Source organism: Schistocerca americana, chromosome 2 (genome assembly GCF_021461395.2).
Source record: "Schistocerca americana isolate TAMUIC-IGC-003095 chromosome 2, iqSchAmer2.1, whole genome shotgun sequence".
NCBI classification, from domain to species: domain Eukaryota; kingdom Metazoa; phylum Arthropoda; class Insecta; order Orthoptera; family Acrididae; genus Schistocerca; species Schistocerca americana.
In genome coordinates, this window is record NC_060120.1 from 116,456,962 (window position 1) to 116,479,790 (window position 22,829).

Sequence of the window (22,829 nt, forward strand, 5' to 3'; positions counted from 1 at the left end):
TCTTTGTGAGTCTGTGTCTTGGTATGTCGAAGTCCAGTTTGCCTCTGGTGTTGTGAGGATATATGTTCTCTTTGGTCTCGAACTCATTAAAGTTGCTTTTGACATAAAGCAGTGCTGTGTAGATGTATAGATTCATAACAGTTAATATCATGTGCTTGATAAAGAGGGAAGGCAGTGTTCCTTAGGGTTAACTTTGCTCATTATTCTGATTGCTTTTTTCTTTGAATTTTCAGAATTTCACTGACAAAGCAAGAATGTCCCCATAACAATATACCATAGGAAATGTGTGATTGAAACAGGCCAAAATATACCACCTTTAGATACTCATCAGTGACTACATCTGTCAGTCTCCAGATGACATACGAGGGGGGACCCAAAAATAGTCGGAATTTCTTTCTAGAAAGCATATACTTTATTATTTTCAAATACAACCTTAATCTCCTTCGAAGTACTCTCCATTAGCATTAATACACTTGTCCAAATGTTCATTCGAAGCACCTTTTAAATTTGTCCTCTTTGATACCTGCTAGCACTTTCATGACTTTGCATTTTACATCCTTCACATCCGCAAAACGCTCAACTTTCAAGTCTCTTTTCATCCTCGGGAATAGGAAGAAGTCCGAGGGTGCTAAATCCGGCGAATAGGGCACGTGGGTCAAGGTAGTCGCCTTCGTTGAGGGCAAAAACTGGAGAACGCTGAGAGCCGTGTGCGCGGGAGCGTTGTCGTGACGCAGGAACCACACGCCCCCACAGAGCCGGACGTTTTCACGACAAACTTCTGCGAAGCCGTTTCATGACCTCCAAATAGAATTGTTAGTTTACTGTCTGGTTTTCAGGGACAAATTCAGTGTATGATCCCTTTGATGTCAAAAAAAAAAAAAAAAAAAACACACAGATCATCATTGTTTTCACATTCGATTTCACTGGTCGAGGTAAGCCAAATGACTTCCATTGTGATGACTGTTGTTTACTTTCTGGATCTTACCCGTAGCACCATGACTCTTCACCTGTAATGATTTTGTTGAAAAAATGTGCATCATCTTTGAATGTGTCGTTCATTTCGAGGCAGGCTTGAACGCGACGATCCCTTTGATCTCTGGTAAGAAGCTTCGGCACAAATTTTGCTGCCACTCTTCGCATCCAGAAATTGATGGTCAAGGAGTGCTGAATTGAGCTCCAGGACAACTCGGACAAGTTCTCGAGTTGGTCGATTGTCCTGCGTTGATCTTCACTGATGAGATCAGGGATTTTGTCTATGTTGTCTTTGCTTCGAGCAGTTGAAGGTCAATCGGAATGGCGCTGATCTTCAACCACCATTTCTCCCTTTTTAAACTGAGAAAACCATTCGTACACTTGAGTTTTACTAAGAGCATGGTCTTTGTAGGCTGTCTGAATCATCCCAACAGTTTCTGCTGTGTTCTTGTTGAGCAAGAAACAAAACTTCACTGCCACACATTGTTCATAAGAACTAGCCGTTTCCTCGTGTCATGTCTGCACTGTACGCACACTCAAATAACTGCCAAAAAAAACCACACTTCTCAGTGTTGGGTGACACTGCGTGGCAGAACGACTCAGCAGAGCTCCTACTACAACCCTCTGACGGCACAACCTGCTACTACAACTGCATTATGTGCAGCATTACGATTCCGGTTACTTTGGGGTGCCCCCTCGTATAATGACTGTGCATGTTGAATAAAGTGTGTGCATGCTTTAAATTGTAACCAATTTATGTTTTATTTTTTATTTATTTATTTTATTTTTTGTATAGTTCACGAATTGTCCCCCTGTATGTGTTACTGCTTTTTTTCCCCCTTTATCTGGGCAGTTATGCTTGTGTCTTGTTTTGAGATCTGCTGTGTGTTAAGAAAGAAAAGGAAAAAAAAGAGCAATGCTCTCAGTTCCCTCCATAACCACAACCTCAGAAATCGCAACATACTTGGAAGAAATAGCCAAATATTTGTGACAACACAGCTGTGCTATTACGATGATGATGATTGAGGATGATGATGATGATGATGATGATGATGGAAAATAGTGATACCACAGACGACATCACCAAAAAAGACGGTGAAGATAAAAATTCATGTAAAACATCTCTTTTGGTTTATTTTATTTCTCCTTGTATTACCAAAATGTAGACAATGAATAAATGACATAATTTTAGAACAGATGCATAACTTTTTAGGCATATACCTTACGTCCATAAAAGTTTGTAATTTTGATTAGTCAGAACATATTTTTCTCAAAGAGCCCCTGTAAAAAAGAGGGGGAGGGTTGGCTTATAATCAGGCAAATACGATATATTTAATACTGCAGCATTGTTGAGGTTTACTTCCTCAGCAGTCTACATCCAAATGTCTTCGCTGTGTGTTTACTTTCTAATATTGGATTTGGATCCCCGTCTTATTTATGACTATGAGTGTGTTACATGTCTTTTGTTCGCCCAGGCTGACCTTGCGTTGCAGTGAAATATTATCATCAAACAATGGAAAATCCAGTATGGAATGATGACAGTATTATGAAAAGGATAACTTGCTACTCACCATTACTAGTGGAGATACTGAAAAATTATCTGCCTTTCATTATTCTTTTAAGCACTTACTTTACTTAGTTTGTGCTAAATAACCACTATTTGTCTGGATATGCATGTAAAGATCTTTTTAAAATGTATTGACATCTTCTGTGGACTGTCTCTCGTACAGTACACAATCTGAAATCTGTTGACACAAAAAAGTTACACAGTAAAATAATCATACACAGCAAGTAACAGATTCCCTATTGTAATTTTTGGCAGTTAGTGTAGGTAATTAATCTTTGACAGTACTACGTCTGTGGGTTCCATTGATGGAGATTCTTTCATAATTTTTGAAACCATAACTTTTATGAGCTTTTCTTCAAATTCCAGAACACGGGAAGCCAGAAGACAAGTCTCAGATTATCCTGTCTGTAAGGGGAAAGGTGCTGGTGCTTTCACAACACAAGTTTGCTTCCAATGTCGTAGAAAAGTGTGTCACTCATGCTACAAGAGCTGAGCGTGCAGTTCTGATAGAGGAAGTCTGCAGCTTCAATGAAAAGTGAGTTATAATCTTATCATTACAGTTAAATGTGTGTGTGTGTGTGTGTGTGTGTGTGTGTGTGTGTGTGTGTTTCTCAGGCACCATAGTTGCAGTACTAAAAGTGTCATTTGATTGCTTTGTGCATTTACTACTGCCAATCACCATAAAAAGAAACTTGTGTTTATTTTGGTGTACAGGTACAGTAAATTGTGTAGAGGACAAAACCATCCTCCTTACTGTCAAGACATAGATATGTATATATATATAAAGAATGAATATTTTAATTATCAGACATTTTATCAGTAAGAGCACAGTTTCTGTAATATTATACTGTTTATGTTTATTTTGGTTGGTGTGAAGTGAAGTGAAGTGAAGTGTTTCAATCCTTCTATTAATAAACATTTCCATTGATTCTTCTTCATTTGGAAGTGTATGATTTTTTTTCATTGAGTTGTACTGGGAATCCACACTATTTCCAGAATATCATCAGCAATTTGTAGTACCATAGTATAATGCAACTTATTCTCCTCTTTGCCTTCAGTTGCCAGCCTTCTTAATTTTCTTTGTACATGTACATGTACAAAAATGTTAAAAATCGGAAACCAGTGTCATGCACTCCTTGTAAATTATTCTTCTCCAAAATGTCAAATGTTTAATAATTCATATAACATATTCATGATTAAAATCCAGACTCCCCTTCTCTCCTAACATTAGTTTTAAAAAAAATGTTGGGACAGCATTTATATTGACCTGCTCCAATAAAAGTGTGAACAGAAAGGGAATATGGATAGTTATAATGGTGATAAGATATAATCAAAAGCTGGTGGATTGCCGTTGATAGTCTAAAAATCGAGCATGATATCACTGGCTGAACTGGACTTCCTCTGCTCTACTGTAGTAAACTGTAAACAGTGTGATTAAAAACACAGTCAAGTCATTACAAAGTGTTTGCTGGTAAATGAGTTTGAATGGAAGATTTTGTTGATGTGGGAAGACTGTGATTTGTAATAGTGTGTGCTTGCATTTTATTACCACAATTATTACTTAATTTTCTGCAAATGTCAGTATGGGTTTCATATTTCAGTGAGAGTTGTTGCATATTTTTCTCATTTATCAGTTTAACATTCACTATTAGGATGCATATAACTACACATGCAGATTTGTTAGATATCAGCAATAGATAATACAGTCTGTATATATCAGAGATTGACGTGTTATATAAAGACAATAGATATGTATAATAGACTCTTAAATACTGTATTTTCTTTTCTTTTCTGGCAGTGCTTTGCATGTTATGATGAAGGACCAATATGCAAACTATGTTGTACAGAAGATGATTGACGTATCGGAACCTGCACAGCGCAAGGTTCTTATGCACAAAATTCGACCACATCTGAACTCGCTTCGCAAATACACATATGGCAAGCATATAATTGCAAAACTTGAGAAATTTTTTATGAAGACAGCATCAGCAATGGGAGTTGGCGGCCCCGTCGTTGTGAGTACTGATCTCGGCCCCATAGGCCCACCGAGCAATGGTGGTCTATAGGGATACACATCGGGCAGCATACTGCCAGAGCATCTGCCTTGTATGTACTTTTAGTATAAGGTTTGACCTTACACTTTTAACGCAAGTTTTGGAAGAAACTGATCAGCACATATGAATTTTCAGTGAAACGCATTTATTTTAATTTTTTTCTAAGTTGTGACATTCTCGCAAAAACTGCTCTGGAAGTAATGCATTTGGATTTTGTATGTAATGTATCATCATCTTGGTGATGATCTGTGTGAAGATGTGGATATTTGCAAGCATGAGATAAGTCTCGCCGAAGAATGTGAATAAGATAAGAATCAAAGATAGGCACAATTTTATTGGTGTAAATACTGTTTTGCTGACGTTAAAATTAACAGTCATTCAGTTAACCTGTGAAAATATTACAAAATGAAAGTTATGCAGCTTATATGGCATATCTCATGAGATACAATCTGGTTTATAGACAACTGATTGCTGATAACTGAAGTAAACTAGGTGAGCAGTGTGACGGGAGTATTCAAATATTTTCATATGCAGTGAGTATTGTGTCAGCAAACAATCAATTTACAATAAATAAAAATTCCTGTATACTGTTGCTTGAAACAGCATGCACTAGTAAGCATGTTTCAGTCTAGGAATACAGTTATTTTGTTTTAGACTTTCTTTTTTTAGGAGCCATTTAACTATGTAATTTCTTTCTGTTACAATCAAAACTAAATGACTGTATGTAAACATTTATTGGATAAACACAATGAAATTAGTACTGGAAGGCATTGGAAATAATAACTGGAACGTGACATGTCTTTTGCAGGAGAGAATGGAGTTCACATTCACAAACACTGTTTTCACATGGGGAAATCATTATTTTAACATAAATAATTTTCATTAAATGGAACATCAAATTGTGATAAACCCCTCAGGTAATAGTTGCTAAGGGATTTTAAAGAAAACTAAGAAAACATTTGTAGTTATTGAAATTTAAGAGAAGATGGCAACCGTAAACATTAAATCTTTTTTAAAGTTTTTGTCATATATTTACTGATCTTGAGGCAACACACACACACACACACACACACACACACACACACACACACACACACTGCTAACATGCAGAGGGAATAATTGATGAAAGTGGTTATGACATCAGTCTCAAAAATTGATGTATTTAACACAAGATATGAGGTTGTAGTATTGAAAACAGTAAACTCCATGCTACCTTGCTGGTTATTTCTCTGTCTTATATATTTGCTGTGGATGCTTAATATCATTGTTAAATTAATGATTTTGAATTTTACTGTAGTATTAGAGCCAAGGTAAAAGGGCTACATGCCTTTACTGAACTGGTGTAACTTTCAAAGCTCACAGTTCTGAAATTAATTCCTTTTTGGGTATTATTCTTATTTTGATGTACATACAGATATGCTACCGCTGTGGATGTTTGAAATTGGTGTTTTTAATGCATTTGTTTTTATGAAATGAAGTAAATGCATAGAATATATATAAAGAGCCATTATATTGATATATTTTGGATGAGTGTTTACAGTGGCTCAGCTTCCATTGCAGGAAGTTCTTCAGTCTGTGTCACTCGATACTTTCCCAGAGTGATTGTATGTAGAAACCAAATCCCAGTTTTTTAACAGTGAATTGTAATAATATGATATGTACAGTTGATAAAATATTTGTACCAAGATTATACATACATATATATATAAATAACTTGTTATTAGTTTCTTTGTAAGTAATATCTGTTTAACAAAAATCATGTCAAATAATGAACATATGCCATATTCAGAATGTAAAGTGTACAGGCAAAAGACAAAAGTACCTATTTTTCATAATCAGATTAACAATAAAAAATAAAAGAGAACAAAAAATTCTTATTCAAAGAAAAATTATGAAATGGAAATGTAGAACTGAACATGTAGCATAACAGGAGCTGCGTTCATACCTATATAAAGCTACATGGTTGAGCACTTGTGACTGCAGACAGTTTTTATTCGTGACACAAGTCCCTCTGAGGACTTGCTATCCATTTCATATATTTGAGTTTTTAAAAAGATACACGTTAATAGAAACAACTTCTTTGTGTAAAGGATTCTTCCTGGATATTTTCAACTATTCTGCTGAGCACAACCTGGATTAACTGTCAGATATATTTATTTCTACTGTTCCTTAAATGTGCAACTAAAGATAATTAATTCTTTTGTCTACAGGTCCCTCTCTAAGAACATTTTTACTGTATATTTCACAGTGGCGTTCTAAACCCTTAGAAGTTATTTTGTAATTTGCACAACATTATTTGTATGTAATGCATCCATTTTACAGTGTTCGATAATTTACCTCGTAAACATTTGGCCATCCAAATTACACAAATGAATAGAAAATTTAGTTACTTATGTAGTTTCATTTTGTGTAGTTGCTCTTAATTTCTGTTTATATATTCTTGGAATTTTCTTTCTTGGGCTTCTTTGGAGATGGTAAACTGTCTTGACATCCAGCTTACTTTTTGTTGTAGTGTATTTATGTAATTATTAATGTCATAAAATTACCATTATTGATACATCTCATAAGAGTAATGGGTGCAATACCTAATTTACTCTTCGTGGGGGCTTCAGGACAAGAGTTCTATCAGCTCTTTGTTGCATTCACTTGTTGTAATTTTCTGTTTTTAAACTGAAGTTGATTAGTCATTATTTGAAAGAGGGATCTTGCTTGGTTTGGTACAAGAGAGATTTTTTCAAAAAGCATTTTGATAACCAGACAACAAGGCTTGCAGGGTCTTGCTGGATGGTTTTGGATTTACCTAAGTGTTGAATAATACAGTGATAGATAATTCATTTACCTCATGGAATTTCTTTGATTGGAAAATCTGATAAGTTCTGGAACTAAATATAAACATTTTCTGAAATGAAAGAATCCCTGCATGTACTTGAATGTTATTTTTTCTTTGCATAAGGAATGTTATTTCGATGTCGGGAAATTGCAAGACAGTGTCTTTATTTTCTAAATGACTAAATGTTCTGCAGTCATGACCTTGCTGATAAATGAGCACACAAATGGAAAGTAAGATCTTTTGCCAAACATTTTTGTGCTCTGTGTGACAAGTTGGAGCTCGGATGGAAAATTTGAAGTAGTAAGCATAGGTAGTTCCCAGTTTTTATAAAGGGATTTGTTTACAGAAGGAATAAAATCTCTCCATATGCTAAATTGAGCCCTCTTTTCAAAAGGTAATATATTTCGAAAAATCCTGTGTATCACTGTGGAACGGATCGAGGTATTACTGATCAATTCATAAAGTAGTGTCTGGAAGCAATCATTATTGACAAAATTATAGCTATTTTGTGTGTTCACATTCCATAAATTTTGTCACAGTTGTTGAAGAGTGGTACCCTTTCAATTAAGGTTTGTCAGATGATATGTGAACTGTAGTTCACAAGTACTCCTGTTCTCTGTATGCCCGTACTCCATGGCATCATGTCACACCTTATTTGTTTTTTAACTGTGCTTGTACCCAAGGTACATTTCTCAACATCTTTATTCATAAATCCAGTAGGTGAGGAGACAGTGCACATAAAAGTATTACTACATATTTAGGTTTTTCTGTGGTTTGCTTTTTTCTTCTTTTTAAAATGCTCTTGCTGTTCCTCTTTCAAATCACTAGATGGAGCCTATGTTCTGCAGCTCATAAGAGCAATTTTCACATTCATTTCAGCCGTTGTGCAGCAGAAAAAATTCCTTTAATCTACCTGATGTTTTAAAACATATTATCTGTTTGTATTACGGCTTGAATTTTGTAGATTCGCGGCATGCTGGTTGCTAAATTTTTTCCTGTCCGTCATTATTACTGTATATTTTTAAGGAAAAATGCATGTCAGTCTGAATTTTAAATGTTTGTGTAAGTAGTCACATAATCCCAGTCAGTCACTTTCATGTAAATAATTCATTATTTCATCCATTTTGCCTCAGTCTGTGAATGTTTTCATGAATGTAAGCATGATGTCTATGTAATTGATAGTTAATCATTATAAATAAATATATATTTAAAGTTTCATCAAGACTGATGTAAAGGATTAAAAAGTATAAAAATAATGTGAAATGAAATCTATTGATCAAATATTCGCATTTGTATAATGTATGTAATGAATGGTTTGCACAGTTTTGGTGTTTATATATTGTAAAAAAAATATAAATCAGCTAATGCAAATGCTTGTATGAAAACAATTTAGGCTGTTTTGTACGTAAATATAAATAAATATATACATATATTCTGTCATCCATTCCTATGGAAACTTTTCCATGTGTTTTAAATGTAGAAAAGAAATGTTTAGTTTTTATATCATTTGTGAAGCACATCCATTACTTAGTGCACATAACATATATATAAACTGAATGTAAATTGTGTGTAAATCTATACATAAGAGTTTTAAGTGCATCTTTTTCTATTGTTAACATGGAAGCAGGGTTTGACAAAGATATTGCTTTTTGTTCAAAACATGATGGATCCAGTCAGTTGTTTCCTTCACTTGACGTTGAATTCAGTAGCCAGTGTCCTAATATTATTTATTTATTTTTTTGCATTCACTGGTTCCATTTAAAATAAAATGACAACTATTTCATGGTTTGTCCCCAAACACATAAATCACACACAATTCCAGTGATGTACACTGTTGGGTTTGCACCTGTGTCCAGTAGCTGTTTTCTTTTATACACATTTTACATAATTTCCAAATTGCTATAAATGTGCTGACACTTTCAGCCTTGAAACTGCTGTCAAAAACCGTTTTTACTGCTTAGTTAGTGCTGATAATCACAAAAGTGGAGATCAATTATTTTCCAGAAATAAGATAAGTTACATAATGTTTTTATCAGTATTCATTTGTATTTTTTAAGAAACTGTCCCCACAGGTGTTACTTTACATGTGTTTCATTATCTTCAAACAAAAGTGGTCATTCATTGTCATTTGCAACACATATTAGCACTCTTGATACAGATTGGGAAAAGTAAGTAATGCAGTAGTTTTTCTATAGCATTCAACACTGATATCAGCATTCTTACAATTTTTTTAAGGCAGTGAAGGCAATTCATTATCTTCATGTGGTTAAAAATAGTGTTTGTTTACATTATTTATGGATACTCTGTATCCCTTTTTTTAAATATGAAATAGTTTTAGTTGTATGTAGATTTTTGTCAAGTCCCTATTGGGTGTATCATTATATATAAAAGCTTTTTTTTTATAATTTTGTTATATTGTATAAATGTCATGGAACCCACTACATGACCAGCAAACTCTTAGTTGTAATCCACTGGATCCTACATGGAGAAGGTGTAAATAGATCTGTATGGTAAACAGGATTGATTTTTTTCTGTATCTAAATTCCTAAGTTTTTCAAATGTGTTTGTGGATTAATCTCTGTAGAAAACTTATTCAAGTGACATGTATATTGTTGTACAAATGTAACAATTTACTTGTGAGTAAAATAAACTTTCTGTAATGATCATTTAATTCAAGGCAATAGGCTCTTTCAGTTTGAAATCTTTTTAAACATGTGAAGTAATGGTGTAATTCAATTCTTAATAATACTGCGCTGTTATATTTCTCCATGCTCTTCCATTTCCATGCCAGTTTTTGCATTTGTGTATAGTTCATCCATTTAATAGCATTTCTTTATCGTCACTTACAGTTAAAATTATGGTTACAGTTATTACTGCATTGCTTTGGAGTGAAAAATAAGTGGAAAACTGATTTCCTGACATTCGAATGTGGGTTAGTGGAGGAGTTCCAACATGTTATCATATTCAATATTATTGGGAAATACATTATTGATCAGTGTTTCATGGAAAACTTCACACAAGTATTTTTATATGTAACAACATTAAACAACTGAAAATAAACTAGTAAAATAATTTGTACTTATGTTGTCACAGCACAGGAAGAAGTCATATGTATCCAGTTTTTTGCGTGTATGCCATTCATTCATTCTTTCGTACGTTCTGTTCCATAGTTCCTAGTGTAAAGTAGAATCCCCAGGAATGTGGATCAAGCCAAGGTGCACATTAACAAAAGGAAGAAACAAACATGAAAGCTGCATTAACAATTAACACTGAAGACATATGAAACTCATTACTAATTATATGGAAAACAGTTACTTCAAGAAAGAAAGACTGCTGCCTTACACCCTATACTATGTAGTTGCAATTCATCCACTTTCATTTCTTTAGGCTTTTATTGTTTGAAAAACTGACAGAACTTCTAAGATCATTCTGGAATTTGTTTCATTTATTCTTAATTTACATAAGAATATCTTAAATTCAGAAATAAAAACCTCATATATTGTGGTTCTAAAGGAGTGAGTGACATTTTTGGTATACTGCTGTGTGAATGCAGATCCTTGATATCATACCTATTGGTGTATCGAAACAGACTTCTCATTGCAGGCAGGGAGAAGATGAGTAGTAGAAAATGGATCAGGTCTAGTAACTAAGCCTGTTATTTCTCCTTCAAAAATGAAATAAAATAAACCTTATCAGTTTGTAGGATCGTCAGATTTACTACTGCTATGTGGGCTCCTGTAGATAGGTGATAGTGGTGGTGGTAGTAGTCGTAGTCTCTCTCTCTCTCTCTATCTCTCTCTCTCTCTCTCTCTCTCTCTCTCTCACTTTATTACAACACATTTTGTGATAACCTGTTAAAATAGGTGGGAAGGGGAATGAAGGATTCTTATACAAAAGCTATTTCATCTCTCTTTGTGCGTGCGAATTTGTTCATTTTTACGTACAGTGTTAAGCATTGGAAATCCGTAGATAATTTTTTTTTTTTTTTTTTGCTGCCAAGGCCATATATATATAAATTATGAATCATTTGCACTATTTCAGATTTTTTGTTTTTCATATTGGATCATTATTTACTTTGCTGTTATTTAATAAGACTAATTACTGTAGTGTTTATTGATGAAATCAGTGTTACCAAGTTTCTTGCCCAACTTTGTGTGAAATAAGTGAAGCAAGCCGTGAAGTTGAGATGAGGGAGGACAAATAGTTTGTGTTGGTGTAAGTTGAATGCTTGTAATAGATTTTGTCTCAGATTTACTAACTTTGATATTGTAACAGAAATCAGAACCAATGAATACACACCGTGGTATATTAAGACAGGTCATAATACACTGAGACATGAATGCATAGAAAAACTGAAGAATACAGCAAGTCACAAAATTACCATTCCAATCCATAGACACAGACTATTACAGCAAGTCACAAAATTACCATTCCAGTCCATAGACACAGACTATTGAGGGGAATGCTTTAATTATGAAACAGTATGGTGCCCTCCCCCTCCCCTTTGTGTTTGTGTGTTGGGGAGGGGGAGTGTAAAAGCATGGCAGTATATGAAAGTGTGTTGTCGTTGTTGGTCCTGGTCCTGTTCCCAATTTTTTTCCTCTGTATTATGATCATTCTACACACGTGGACAATGGAAGTAGAGAGATTGTTGGCAATGTAGGACGGAGACCCATCACCATAGCAGATGTAGTTTTTTGGTGGATCTCTGATGGGTATGTCATCAGAACTTGTAGTGACATTTGGCTGGATCGTCGAGTACAGGATGTGTGTATGAGGGGCATTTGGAAATGATTTATAATTTTGTTGTTTTGCAAATACACTATGAGCACATCCTCTTGTAGGGCGATGAAGTACACAATGGAGATGCTAGATGGCAGCTGTGAACAGTATGTACAGTCAGAGGACAGCACTTGTTTGTTGGCAAGTAGAGAAAGCTGTGGACAAGTGCAGTATTTTCCTTTCTAGTGTGTGTATAGGCAAGCATGTGCATGCGTGGACTTTACTGCAACACCATGAGTAGGAAGCACTGTGTGGCATATTTGTTAAGTACGATGCGGTTTAAGTTGGTGTGGCTGCTCATTACCACGGCTGTGCATGAACTTGCCTTCGTCTGCAGGCAGGGTGATGCTGTACGGGTGTGTCTCACTACTTCCAACTACAGAATGACGAACACTTCTTCAGCAATAGTCTTCTGTATTTTTACAGCTGTGTACATCAATTGTGAAGCCAGCGAATATTAGTAAGACATAAATGCAGATACATCAGTTGATACATCGTACCACATCAAACTTGATCTGATCAAACAATGGAGAATCCAGGATGGAATGTAACAATATTATGAAAAGGAAAGTTACTACTCACCATACAGCAGAGATGCTAAGTCACAGATAGGCACAACAAAAAGACTGGCACAAATAAAGCTTCCGGCCAGTAAGGCCTTCGACAACATTAGACCACACACACAAACACATGACTGCAGTCTCAGGCAACAGAAACCACACATACACTTAAGATCTAAGATTTGTGATCTTCATTTGTATTGAGCATTTACTTTCTAGTATGTCTGTTTTCTCTGAGGTGTTCATGACCCCTTCAAGGGGCACCACCAAGGCATAAATGTCCACGTCCAACAAGTGCTACTGCACTCGGCATACCGTGCCTTGCTGTCGCTGTGTTACATGACTGTATATGCCCCATTTGCACAGATCACAGGTTGGAGCACATACAGTTTATTTTTCACACTGCGTAAAATATTTATAAGAGATATTACCTCTTTTACCAGTGTAAGCGTCCTCAGTGGAACATAGGTCATTTTCATAAATAACCCATGTTACACTACACAGGATGTAAGGTGACTATTATGGATACAGGTGGAGCACATGGTATTTGTGGAAAGGAGGAGTCAAAACAATGGAAATTCATAAACTTTTAACTTCAGTGTGTGATCAAGAAGCTCCTGCACAAAATACTGTTTACAACTGGATCACTGGGTTTGCTGGTGGAAGAGAATCTGCACTCAAGAATGTGAGTACTGGTCGTCCGTCAACATCATGGTCCCTGGGGAGCACAGGTTGTGTCTCAGTTGATTAGAGCTGGTAGGTGCATAACCTTTTTTATGAACTGGGATGGCAAATAGGCCTCGGCAACACAAATGGTGACTCAGTTATTCATGACAGTTTGTGTTCCATGGTACTTGACACAGGCTCGTAAGGAGAACAGTTGACAGTCCTCAGTTATTGGAAACGAAGAATGAGGATCCACATATTTGGGAGAAACTGGTGACTGGTGATGAATCGTGGTTTCACTACGATACACCTGAAAAGAAAATCCAAGCCATGCATTGGAAACATCACGGGAGTCCCTCGCCCAAGAAATTTCATTGCTCCGTCTACAGGCCTTACATGACTTTGATGCGGGATTCAGCTACGGTGACAGAGGAAGTAGTGAACAGGAGTGCTCCTCCACCACAATAACTTGTGACTCCACACCATTACTGCTATGACTGAAAAGTTGACATTGCTGGTGTTCACCATGTCTCTCCATCTGATTATGCTTTGTTCAGGAACATGAAGGATGGACAATGAGGTAAACAGTTTAGCAACAAACAAGAATTACAGGCAGCTGTCCACAAGTGGCTGCGTAATACTACCAAACAGTGGTTCAGTGACACAATAATGAAGTCACCATGAAGGTGGTAGCAGCGTATTGACACTGTTGGTGAGTGGATTGAGGGATCCCATATACAATGGCTCATATTGACTAATAAATGAAGAACATAAAACTACTATTGGAGATAATTTCTGAATGCTCCTCGTAATATCAGCTCAATAGATGGATAGTAAGATTCCTGCACAACAAAATTTTGTTGGTAGAGATCACCACAGAGCAGCTTACCATTCACTAGTTCAGTTGTGGATGACAACAATTGATGAACACGCCTACCATCAACAACTACTCCCTTACACGATTTTAGTGCAGGTGCAGAAATTCCACAGTTGAGTGCTCAAAGTGTGGAAGGTAGTCACCCATACTGATGTCACAAATGTTGATAAACACTGATATCAGGATACAAGTACGTCAGAAGCCATATTTGGTGATGTGACTCACTTGCCTACATAAGACTCTGAATTCTGCACACCAACAGGCCCCTATTAAAAAGATGGTGTGCGAGGTGTTCACAGGGTGAAATGATATGTCAGAAGTGTTGACAACACCTCAATCATGGACGTGAGGTTGCTTGTGTGTGGCCTACCACCTGGTCTCGGGGTTACCTGATCTCAGCGTTATTGAATAAGACAGAAAATCTAGGGAAGAAATGGTACGAAAATTAAAAAACACCCACACGGGCTGATCAGTACTTACCTCCAGATGTCACAACTCCGGTATTGCTGATACGAAGTAATACTTCTACCTTTCAGAAGTGTGTGATCCTCCTTCGGGGAAGAAAGGTGAACTGTCTGATAGGTACACTCCTATTGTGAGGAGGCAGATGGGCAAAAATGGAGCACTGTCAGAGGTTGTAGATTTTAAATTAAGGGGTCCTCACACGTTCAATAATATTCTCAAACTGTCAATATACTAACCGTCTGAGGGCGCTTATTGATATATTGTCAATCATAGAAATACTGTATTGATGGATCACAAAATATTCTGTTAGTATTGTCAATACATACTGAACGTCTGAGGTCAGGTGTTGACTGTTTTGACATTATTTCCATTCAGATGTTGACAGAGCTTCATGAGCCTGGCACACAGCGATAGTTTGCACTGTTTTTTTTTTTTTTTTTTTTTTTTTTTTTTTTTTTTTTTTTTTTTTTTTTTTTTTTCAATTCGCCATTGTGTATATCATACTTCACATTGATTTTTTAAGAAATCTTTTAACACTCAAGAATTTTAAGAGGTGTGTGCAAGGATAATCATTGTATACGCCACTTTAGGATTGTTAACGGAAGATTCTCTATGACATTGCTTACTTCATTAATTTAAAAATATATCATAAATTGTATTATACATGGCAGTTTTGAAAAATACTCGCATTTCAAAAAATATGCCATATATCTGCAGAGACTTGTAAGAGGTCTGTCAGTTTCACCAAATCATCACTAGGTGCAAAAAGTTTGATGTTTATTTCCTGAACAGGTCCTTGCCAAGCAGATATAATTGCTACTTAGGTTTCCATAGAATTTTACTAATTGTGCTTGCTGACAGTACATAACTAAACTTTGAGCATTGGAATGATGTCTCTGTTGCCAGATTAAAAAGTTACTTCTAATCACTTGTCGAATGCAGTTGCCTCTCTTGTTGACGTATTATGCTTCTCCTTTCTATCATTAATAAAGTGTCGCATGATGCAGGACTCGTCGGAAAACAATGTATAAAATCTTTCAGGTCTGTGATTCCTATTTCAGTCAGTAAATTAACATGTGACCAGTGGCTCCTTTTTTCAACCAATCTTGGACCCATTTCCTCTTTTTTGTTGTTTTCCGAGGCTTGCAAGCTATAGCTTTTATAATTACAGCACACGCTTTCTTTTGGGTCCTTGTCAACTTAACCTTGTAAAATTGCGTTGTCAACTGACGATTTGGGCAATATTATTGAAGGCGTGAGGTTGCTTCAATATATTGAAGGTTGGACAAACTACTAGTGTCAATAAATATTGAACATGTGTAGGCCCCTTTAGTTTGCCTTATGCCAGCTGCGGGTCATAGAAGATACAAGAGACAGAGGGCAGAAGTAACTGGATTGAAAGAGGAAGAGTAAGTGAGAAGTACAGAGAAAGAAAAGGAGGAACATACTTCTAATGACCACTTTATAGGGATACACGTCTAAAGGAACATTGCATTATTCTTATTAACAATACATGCACTGTGATATAAAATTTATCCACCGATACCGGGCAGTGACTTCCTGTTAAAATGTTCTTCCCTGTACGGTAATTACACAATGTGTGTAAAAGTGCAGATTGTGACACAGGAACAACGGCATATCAAAGTTTGGACATGGCCGTGAGTCTTGTATGGATAGCCAAAGCAGTTAAGCTAAACGATCGCGAAAAATGGGAAATCTTGATTTTAGCCCCGGTCTGGCACATATTTTTATTGTCATCATTTCCTTACATAGTTGGTTGGTTGTAATCTTAACTGCAAATATATTTCATGTATTTCATAACGAGTGTAATTGCCGCAGTGCTTGTTCCTTCGGATATGCATACATGTCTGAAGGAACATTGCATCATTCTTCTTAACAACACAGGAACTGCAATACTGTATTTATCTGCCAATATAGGACACCTTCTTTCAATTAAAATGTCCTCCCCTCTACAGGAATTACACAATATGTGTAAGCATACAGATTGTGATGCAAGAATGATGATATATGGAAATTTGGGCCTGGCCGTGAGTAGTGCACAGATAGCCAAAGCCATTAAGATGACTGCTCGTAAAGTGCGAAATCTGGAGTCTAGTTCCAGTGCGGCACAAATTTTCATTGTTTTCAGTCTTGTATATAGCTGATGGTTGTTCATAATTATAACTGCAAATAAATTTCATGTTATTCCGAACAGGGTCCATGACTGATAAGTCATACTTACAAACACCGACAGCTGCTGTCGAAATAAATCAACAGTTCCTGACAGTTCAGAAATATGACTCTCTCTCTCTCTCTCTCTCTCTCTCTCTCTCTTTCTCTCTCTTTCTCTCTCTATTTCCCTCCTTCCCCAAACATGTAGGGGCTCTGGGACGCTATCTGCAGGTAAGAGCTCCGGGAGCTGTAGTGTTAGTTAAACAGTTGTGGAGGTGGCTCATCTATGTTTTCAGTGTCCTGTGGAGGCTCTGACACTTGCTCACTGGGATTGTCAAGCAAAAGGAGGATACTAAGCTCTGAGGTAGGTGTCCTTAATTTAGTTGAAGGTTACTGTACATCATAATTCTCTAGGTGCTCATTCACAAGTGTGATTAGTACAATGTAACTAGTTTGATTAACTATGGCACAATACCAAGCAGTCTTAGCCACGAGTAAAAGCTCAGCTTTTGTTAATGCAGTGGTTAAGTTTTCATTATTCTTCGTTGAGTCTGGCTGATTTTATTTTTAATGTGACAGACATAATAGGACAATATTTAATGTAAAAATGAGTCAGAAATTCTTTAGTGGTTAATGGATAGACGCTTCAAAGCTCTTCTGATTATTAAATTGCCAATATTTCACTGCAGTTGAACTAGGAGGTAGTGGATCTGTCATGAGTGAAGCAGGAAATCTCTTATCAGATCCTCCAGTGACAAGTTTCATAAAAAAGTGAGTACAGAGAAACCATATGGATTCACTTAATAAGTGAAGAGAGAGCAAATTTTACAGTGTTGGCTTTAGCATAACCATGTTGACTAATCACCATGTGGAAGAGTGAGCAATGAAGTACCATCTCCCCCCAAGTAGTGCTGGCAACAAAATCTACTCTGTTTTATTCTTAAGTTACGGCAACAAACGTTTTAAAATTGACCTGTATATGTAATGTAAACTGAAATCTCGGAATACTCTACGCAAAGCTAGAAAGTGATGCAGACAAAACCCAAAACACTTACTAATTTTCCAAACCTAAAGGATTCATATGTACGAAGCTGTGAGCTACTGATAAATAAAATGAACAAATAGTACTCTGAGGAAGTTGTACCTTTTTCTTAAGTTACTGTTTGTAAAGCAGGCAAGTTTTATATGCAGTTACAGGAATACTGATTGTCTGACATTCTATTGTGACATTATAGAAATTTTAATGCCCAATAATCGATTATCAACTTAGTATTTGCATGCTGAATTTAATAACATGGAAAAATTCAGATGGTCTTATTAAATCAGAATGTGTTTTATTATGTGGCTATGAAAATATAGACAGTGAAGGCATGTAATATCTTCACACTCCACAGACTTCGTAGAAATATTTCATTGCTTGAGCACCTATGTGACTGTGCAGATTATAGTTGAAATTATTTCTTTGAATATATATGTTGTGACTGTGTGGGTAAATATACAGTAGTCTTTGAATTAAAGAAAAAAATCTAAATTTCTTTTGACAGTGGTTGCAAAATGTAGAAATATTTTTTCTTTGTTTCTGCTATGTACCTGCAACTATTAAACTCTTCACATTTCATGCAATGTGACATTGTTATATTTACTCTGTGATGAGTATTTGATTACTCAATTTAGCATGCCCCTAATGTTTTAGATTTAGTGTATTTCACTTTAAATCTATAATGATATAATGAATTTGTAATTGAAGACTTATGCTTCAAATTCTGACTAGCAGCAAGAAATTTTAGTTCACTTAAAGTGTGTCACTTATTCAGAATTTTTACTCAACCACAAGTATTTCAGATTTTCCATATTTAAAATTTCCCCAACTTAACAGATCATTTGAATTCAGCATCTTTTTTCATTTTTGCGAAATCGTGTTTCACAGTTTAGCAATACATATGACTAGTAGTAGTATAGGTAACCATTCACTTTAGAGTTGAGGTATTGAGCAATCAACAGATGCACAAAAAAGACTAAAAACATCGCTGAGATTTCAGATGATGTCCATTCTTCAGAGCTAACACACACATCTACTCAGTTACCTTGTCTTGGCATTGTTATTCAGCAGGGGTGAGGGTTTTGTCGAAATGGGTGTGAAGAGAAAGGAGGCAAGGAGGGAACAGTGGCTTAGTGTTGAGATGTGGATCTACAATTATGTTGTTGAGACCAAGATTCAGTCTTGACAATGAGTTGGGAAAGGTTCCCCAACACCAAAAAAAGCTCATGATATACTCTTCCACCCCTACACAACCCCTGATCCCAGCCCTTTACCTCATGGCTCGTACCCTTGTAATAGACCTAGATGCCAGACCTGTCCCACCACCACCACCTACTCCAGCTCATTCACAAATATCACCTATCCCGTCAAAGGCAGGGCTACCTGTGAAACCAGTCACATGATCTACAAGCTAAGCTGCAACCACTGTGGTGCATTCTATGTGGGCATGGCAGCCAACAAGCTGTGTGTCCACATGAATGGCAACTGACAAACTGTAGCCAAGAAACAAGGGGACTACCTGGTTGCTGAGCATGCTACCAAACATGACATCCTTAATTTCAATGACTGCTTCACAGTCTGTGCTATACGGATCCTTACCACCAACACCACCTTTCTGAATTGCACAGCTGGGAACTTTTCCTACAATATATCCTACGTTCCTGTAACCCTCCTGGCCTCAACCTTCGTTAGTCATTGTCCTCACCCATCCAGTCTCCCGGATCCCATTCCAGCAGTATTTACCCCTCATTCCACCATCACACCCAGTCTTTTTACTTCTATCCTTTCCTGCTATCCCCACCTCCCCCCCCCCCCCCCCCCACCCCTTCCCTCCGTCTAACCTCTCGACTGCACTTAGCTGCCCTACCCTCTCTGCCTCCTCCTTGCGTGCTCCCTAGCAGCAGTGCACTATCTGCCACCCTTATTCTACTGTCCCTCCCTCTCTTCGCCCCAGCCTCCTCCTCAACCTCGCCCAGTCTCCACTCTCATCCGTGCTGCTGCTCGCAGCGTGGCTACAGTGGCCTTAGACTGCAGTGCGTGTGTGTGTGTGTGTGTGTGTGTGTGTGTGTGTGTGTGTGTGTGTGTGTCATCTATTTTTGACGAAGGCCTTACTGGCCGAAGCTTTATTTGGAACAGTCTTTTTGTTGCGCCTATCTGCGACTCAGCATTTCTGCTGTATGGTGAGCAGCAACTTCCGTTTTCGTAATACTGTGCATTCCATTCTGGATTTTCCATTGTTTGATTCATATTTAACTGAAGAGAGTACAGAAGATTGCAATAAAAAGATCACATAATGTGCAAAAATCAGCTTACTGAATCTGAGGAGGTATCAAGGATGGGATCCCACAAGTTTCACTCTTGAGTCTCTCATAGTTCTTAATACATGGTAATGGCTTGCCACTCTATATTCACAAAGATGCGAAGCACCCAACAAACAAGAATTAGTTGAGTAAATTGTAAATAATGTCTTTCAGAAGTTTATTAAGTGGTTCTCTGCAAATGGCTCTCATTAAATTTTGATAGCACAGTATAAACAGCTCTGTACTGTAAATGGCACAACACCATTCATAAATATAGTTTGAACAGAAGTCTGTAACCAAGGCAGAATATTCCAAATTTCTGAGTGTGTGCACTGATGAGAGATTGAATTGGAAGAAACACATGGATCATCAAATGAAACATTTGAGTTCAGCTACTTATGCTGTTAGGGTTGTTGCAAATTTTGGCAACCATGACTATTTTCATTCACTGCTTTTGTTTGGCATCATATCTTGGGGTAATTCATCATTAAGGAAAAAAACATTCATTGCACAAATGCATGTAATCACAATAATAGCTGGAGCCCAGCCAAGATCATCTTGCAAAGATTTATTTAAGGACCAAGGGATATTCACAGTAGCTTTTTGATGTTCAAAATCAATAACCAAGTGTGTAGCTACAGCACCCGGAGAAAGATTTGGTTAAATCTAACTATGACACAGAAAGGAGTGAATTATGCTGCCACAAAACTCTTCGTTGACTTACCAAATAGTGACAAAAGTTTGACAGATAGCCAACCAACATTTAAAAACATATTAAAAGAATTTCTGAATGACGGTTCCTTCTACTCAGTAGATGAATTTTTAGATATAAATTGGTAATCTTACAACTAAAAAACCTTGCATTGTGGCATGTAAAGAAACGTTTTGTTAAACTGACACATTCCACAGCGTTACAGTGCCATATTCATGATCTATGTAATAAGCATTAATATAATCTAATCTTTCTTTGAGGCTAGCACTACATTGGCATCTCCTACAGTTATCATTGTCAGAATTGGTGGGAAAGTCACCTAAGCTAAAACACCCTTGTGTGCACATCACTTAAGTGAGCTACCTGGCTAGCAGCCTCTGAAGCGTATTGCACCTAAGATTCATTTAGGAGCACCCAGCAATTCTTAGCTCTATTGTATGGATCCCAAAAGTCACATTCCAGATTGTTGTACAACCTTCAAAATCTGTGGTTCAAGCCTTCTACCTTGGTCAGAACCAGAGGCTTTTGATCAGTTCTGTGGACAATATTCTACACTGTGAGCTTCATTGGAACTCCATGGGGGAAAGCTGTTCTCAACTCTCTCCGCCATTTGCTGGGCTGAACCAAATATGATCTCAGAGTCTACAAAACAGGCATCATGTGTTTCAATCTGCAATTGGTTACAGCTTGTTACCTAAAGTTAGCTATGTGTTGGGTGTAATATCCTGAGTTGTTGTGGTTCCTGCCTCCCCTGTGCTGTGACCCTAGGTATATCATTGAAATTTCAATCATGTCAAGTGGACTAATGGTGACAGAGCCTTTTCTTCCTGTAGACTAGACATCCATGGAAGAGGATAGTATTTCATGCACCTTCGTCATCTCTGTACACAACTTTTGGAAGTTCGCAAAACACACCCACTCACAGCAGCTTCCAATGACTTGATAGCAGTCAGGTTGATTTCCAGCTCGTTACAAACAGCTTTTACAGTGGAGACTGCATTGTGACTTATGCAGCATATGTCACAACACTAAATAAGTAATTTTAAATTAGTCTGACTGATTCTGTATTAATTTTTTGAACTTATGTTTTGTCAGTCATATGCTCACCAATAGACTTGTGTAACAAGATCAGTAGTAGTGATATTTTAAGACATAAGTTAACAATATACACTACTGTTGAAGGGAGAGGGGGGGGGGGATTAATTGGAACATACTACAATAGTTATAATGTGCACAAAACACAATATTGCACTACAATGGCTGACTTCTTAACAGTAAGTTTACATTGAGATCATAAAGTTTCAAACACTGACTCAGAAGAACAGGTCAGTGAATGGAAAAGTGGAAATATTGCCCTAATCACATAAATACCTACCATGCAGTATTGGGAAACAAGGTTTTGGGTGTCTGTAAGTTCCCAGAAATGTGCTTATAAATATATTCCGAAATTAGGGGAGAACAACTGAATGTGAGCACAGTTGCCAAAATTTCGAATAAGCACAAATCTAGTTTACAGTTAACTATGCAGTATGAATCTTTCATGACACCTGTGAATGGTTTAAAATACTTTCTTACTGGCTAGGTTAGCCACACAATCCACAATCAGTCTTTGGTCTCAGCAATCAGCCACTTCCAACTTCTTTGGTCCATCTCTTTTTCTCCAGTTCATCCCATTGTACTCTTCCTCTCTCAGCCCAGCAATTCATCTGAGCTATGGTCTCCTCCTTTGTATGTTACCTTTGATGTCTTCTTCCATCACCTGCCTGGTAATCTGGCCTTCTCCATGCATTGGATATCCATACCATTTCAGTCTCATTTCATTAATCATTGCTA

At 36.9% G+C, this 22,829-nt stretch overlaps 1 protein-coding gene across 5 annotated transcripts in view; it reads left to right on the forward strand.

The window, feature by feature from the left end:
- Positions 1 to 10,094, forward strand: part of LOC124596524 (pumilio homolog 2) — a 596,698-nt gene extending 586,604 nt beyond the window's left edge. For all 5 annotated transcript variants that reach the window (XM_047135690.1, XM_047135693.1, XM_047135692.1 and 2 more), the window contains 2 exons: positions 2,906 to 3,074; positions 4,338 to 10,094. In XM_047135690.1, coding sequence (XP_046991646.1) covers positions 2,906 to 3,074; positions 4,338 to 4,605 — 437 coding nt within the window. In that variant the 3' untranslated portion in view covers positions 4,606 to 10,094. The remainder of the gene's footprint in view (positions 1 to 2,905; positions 3,075 to 4,337) is intronic.
- The last annotated feature ends 12,735 nt before the right edge of the window (positions 10,095 to 22,829 follow it).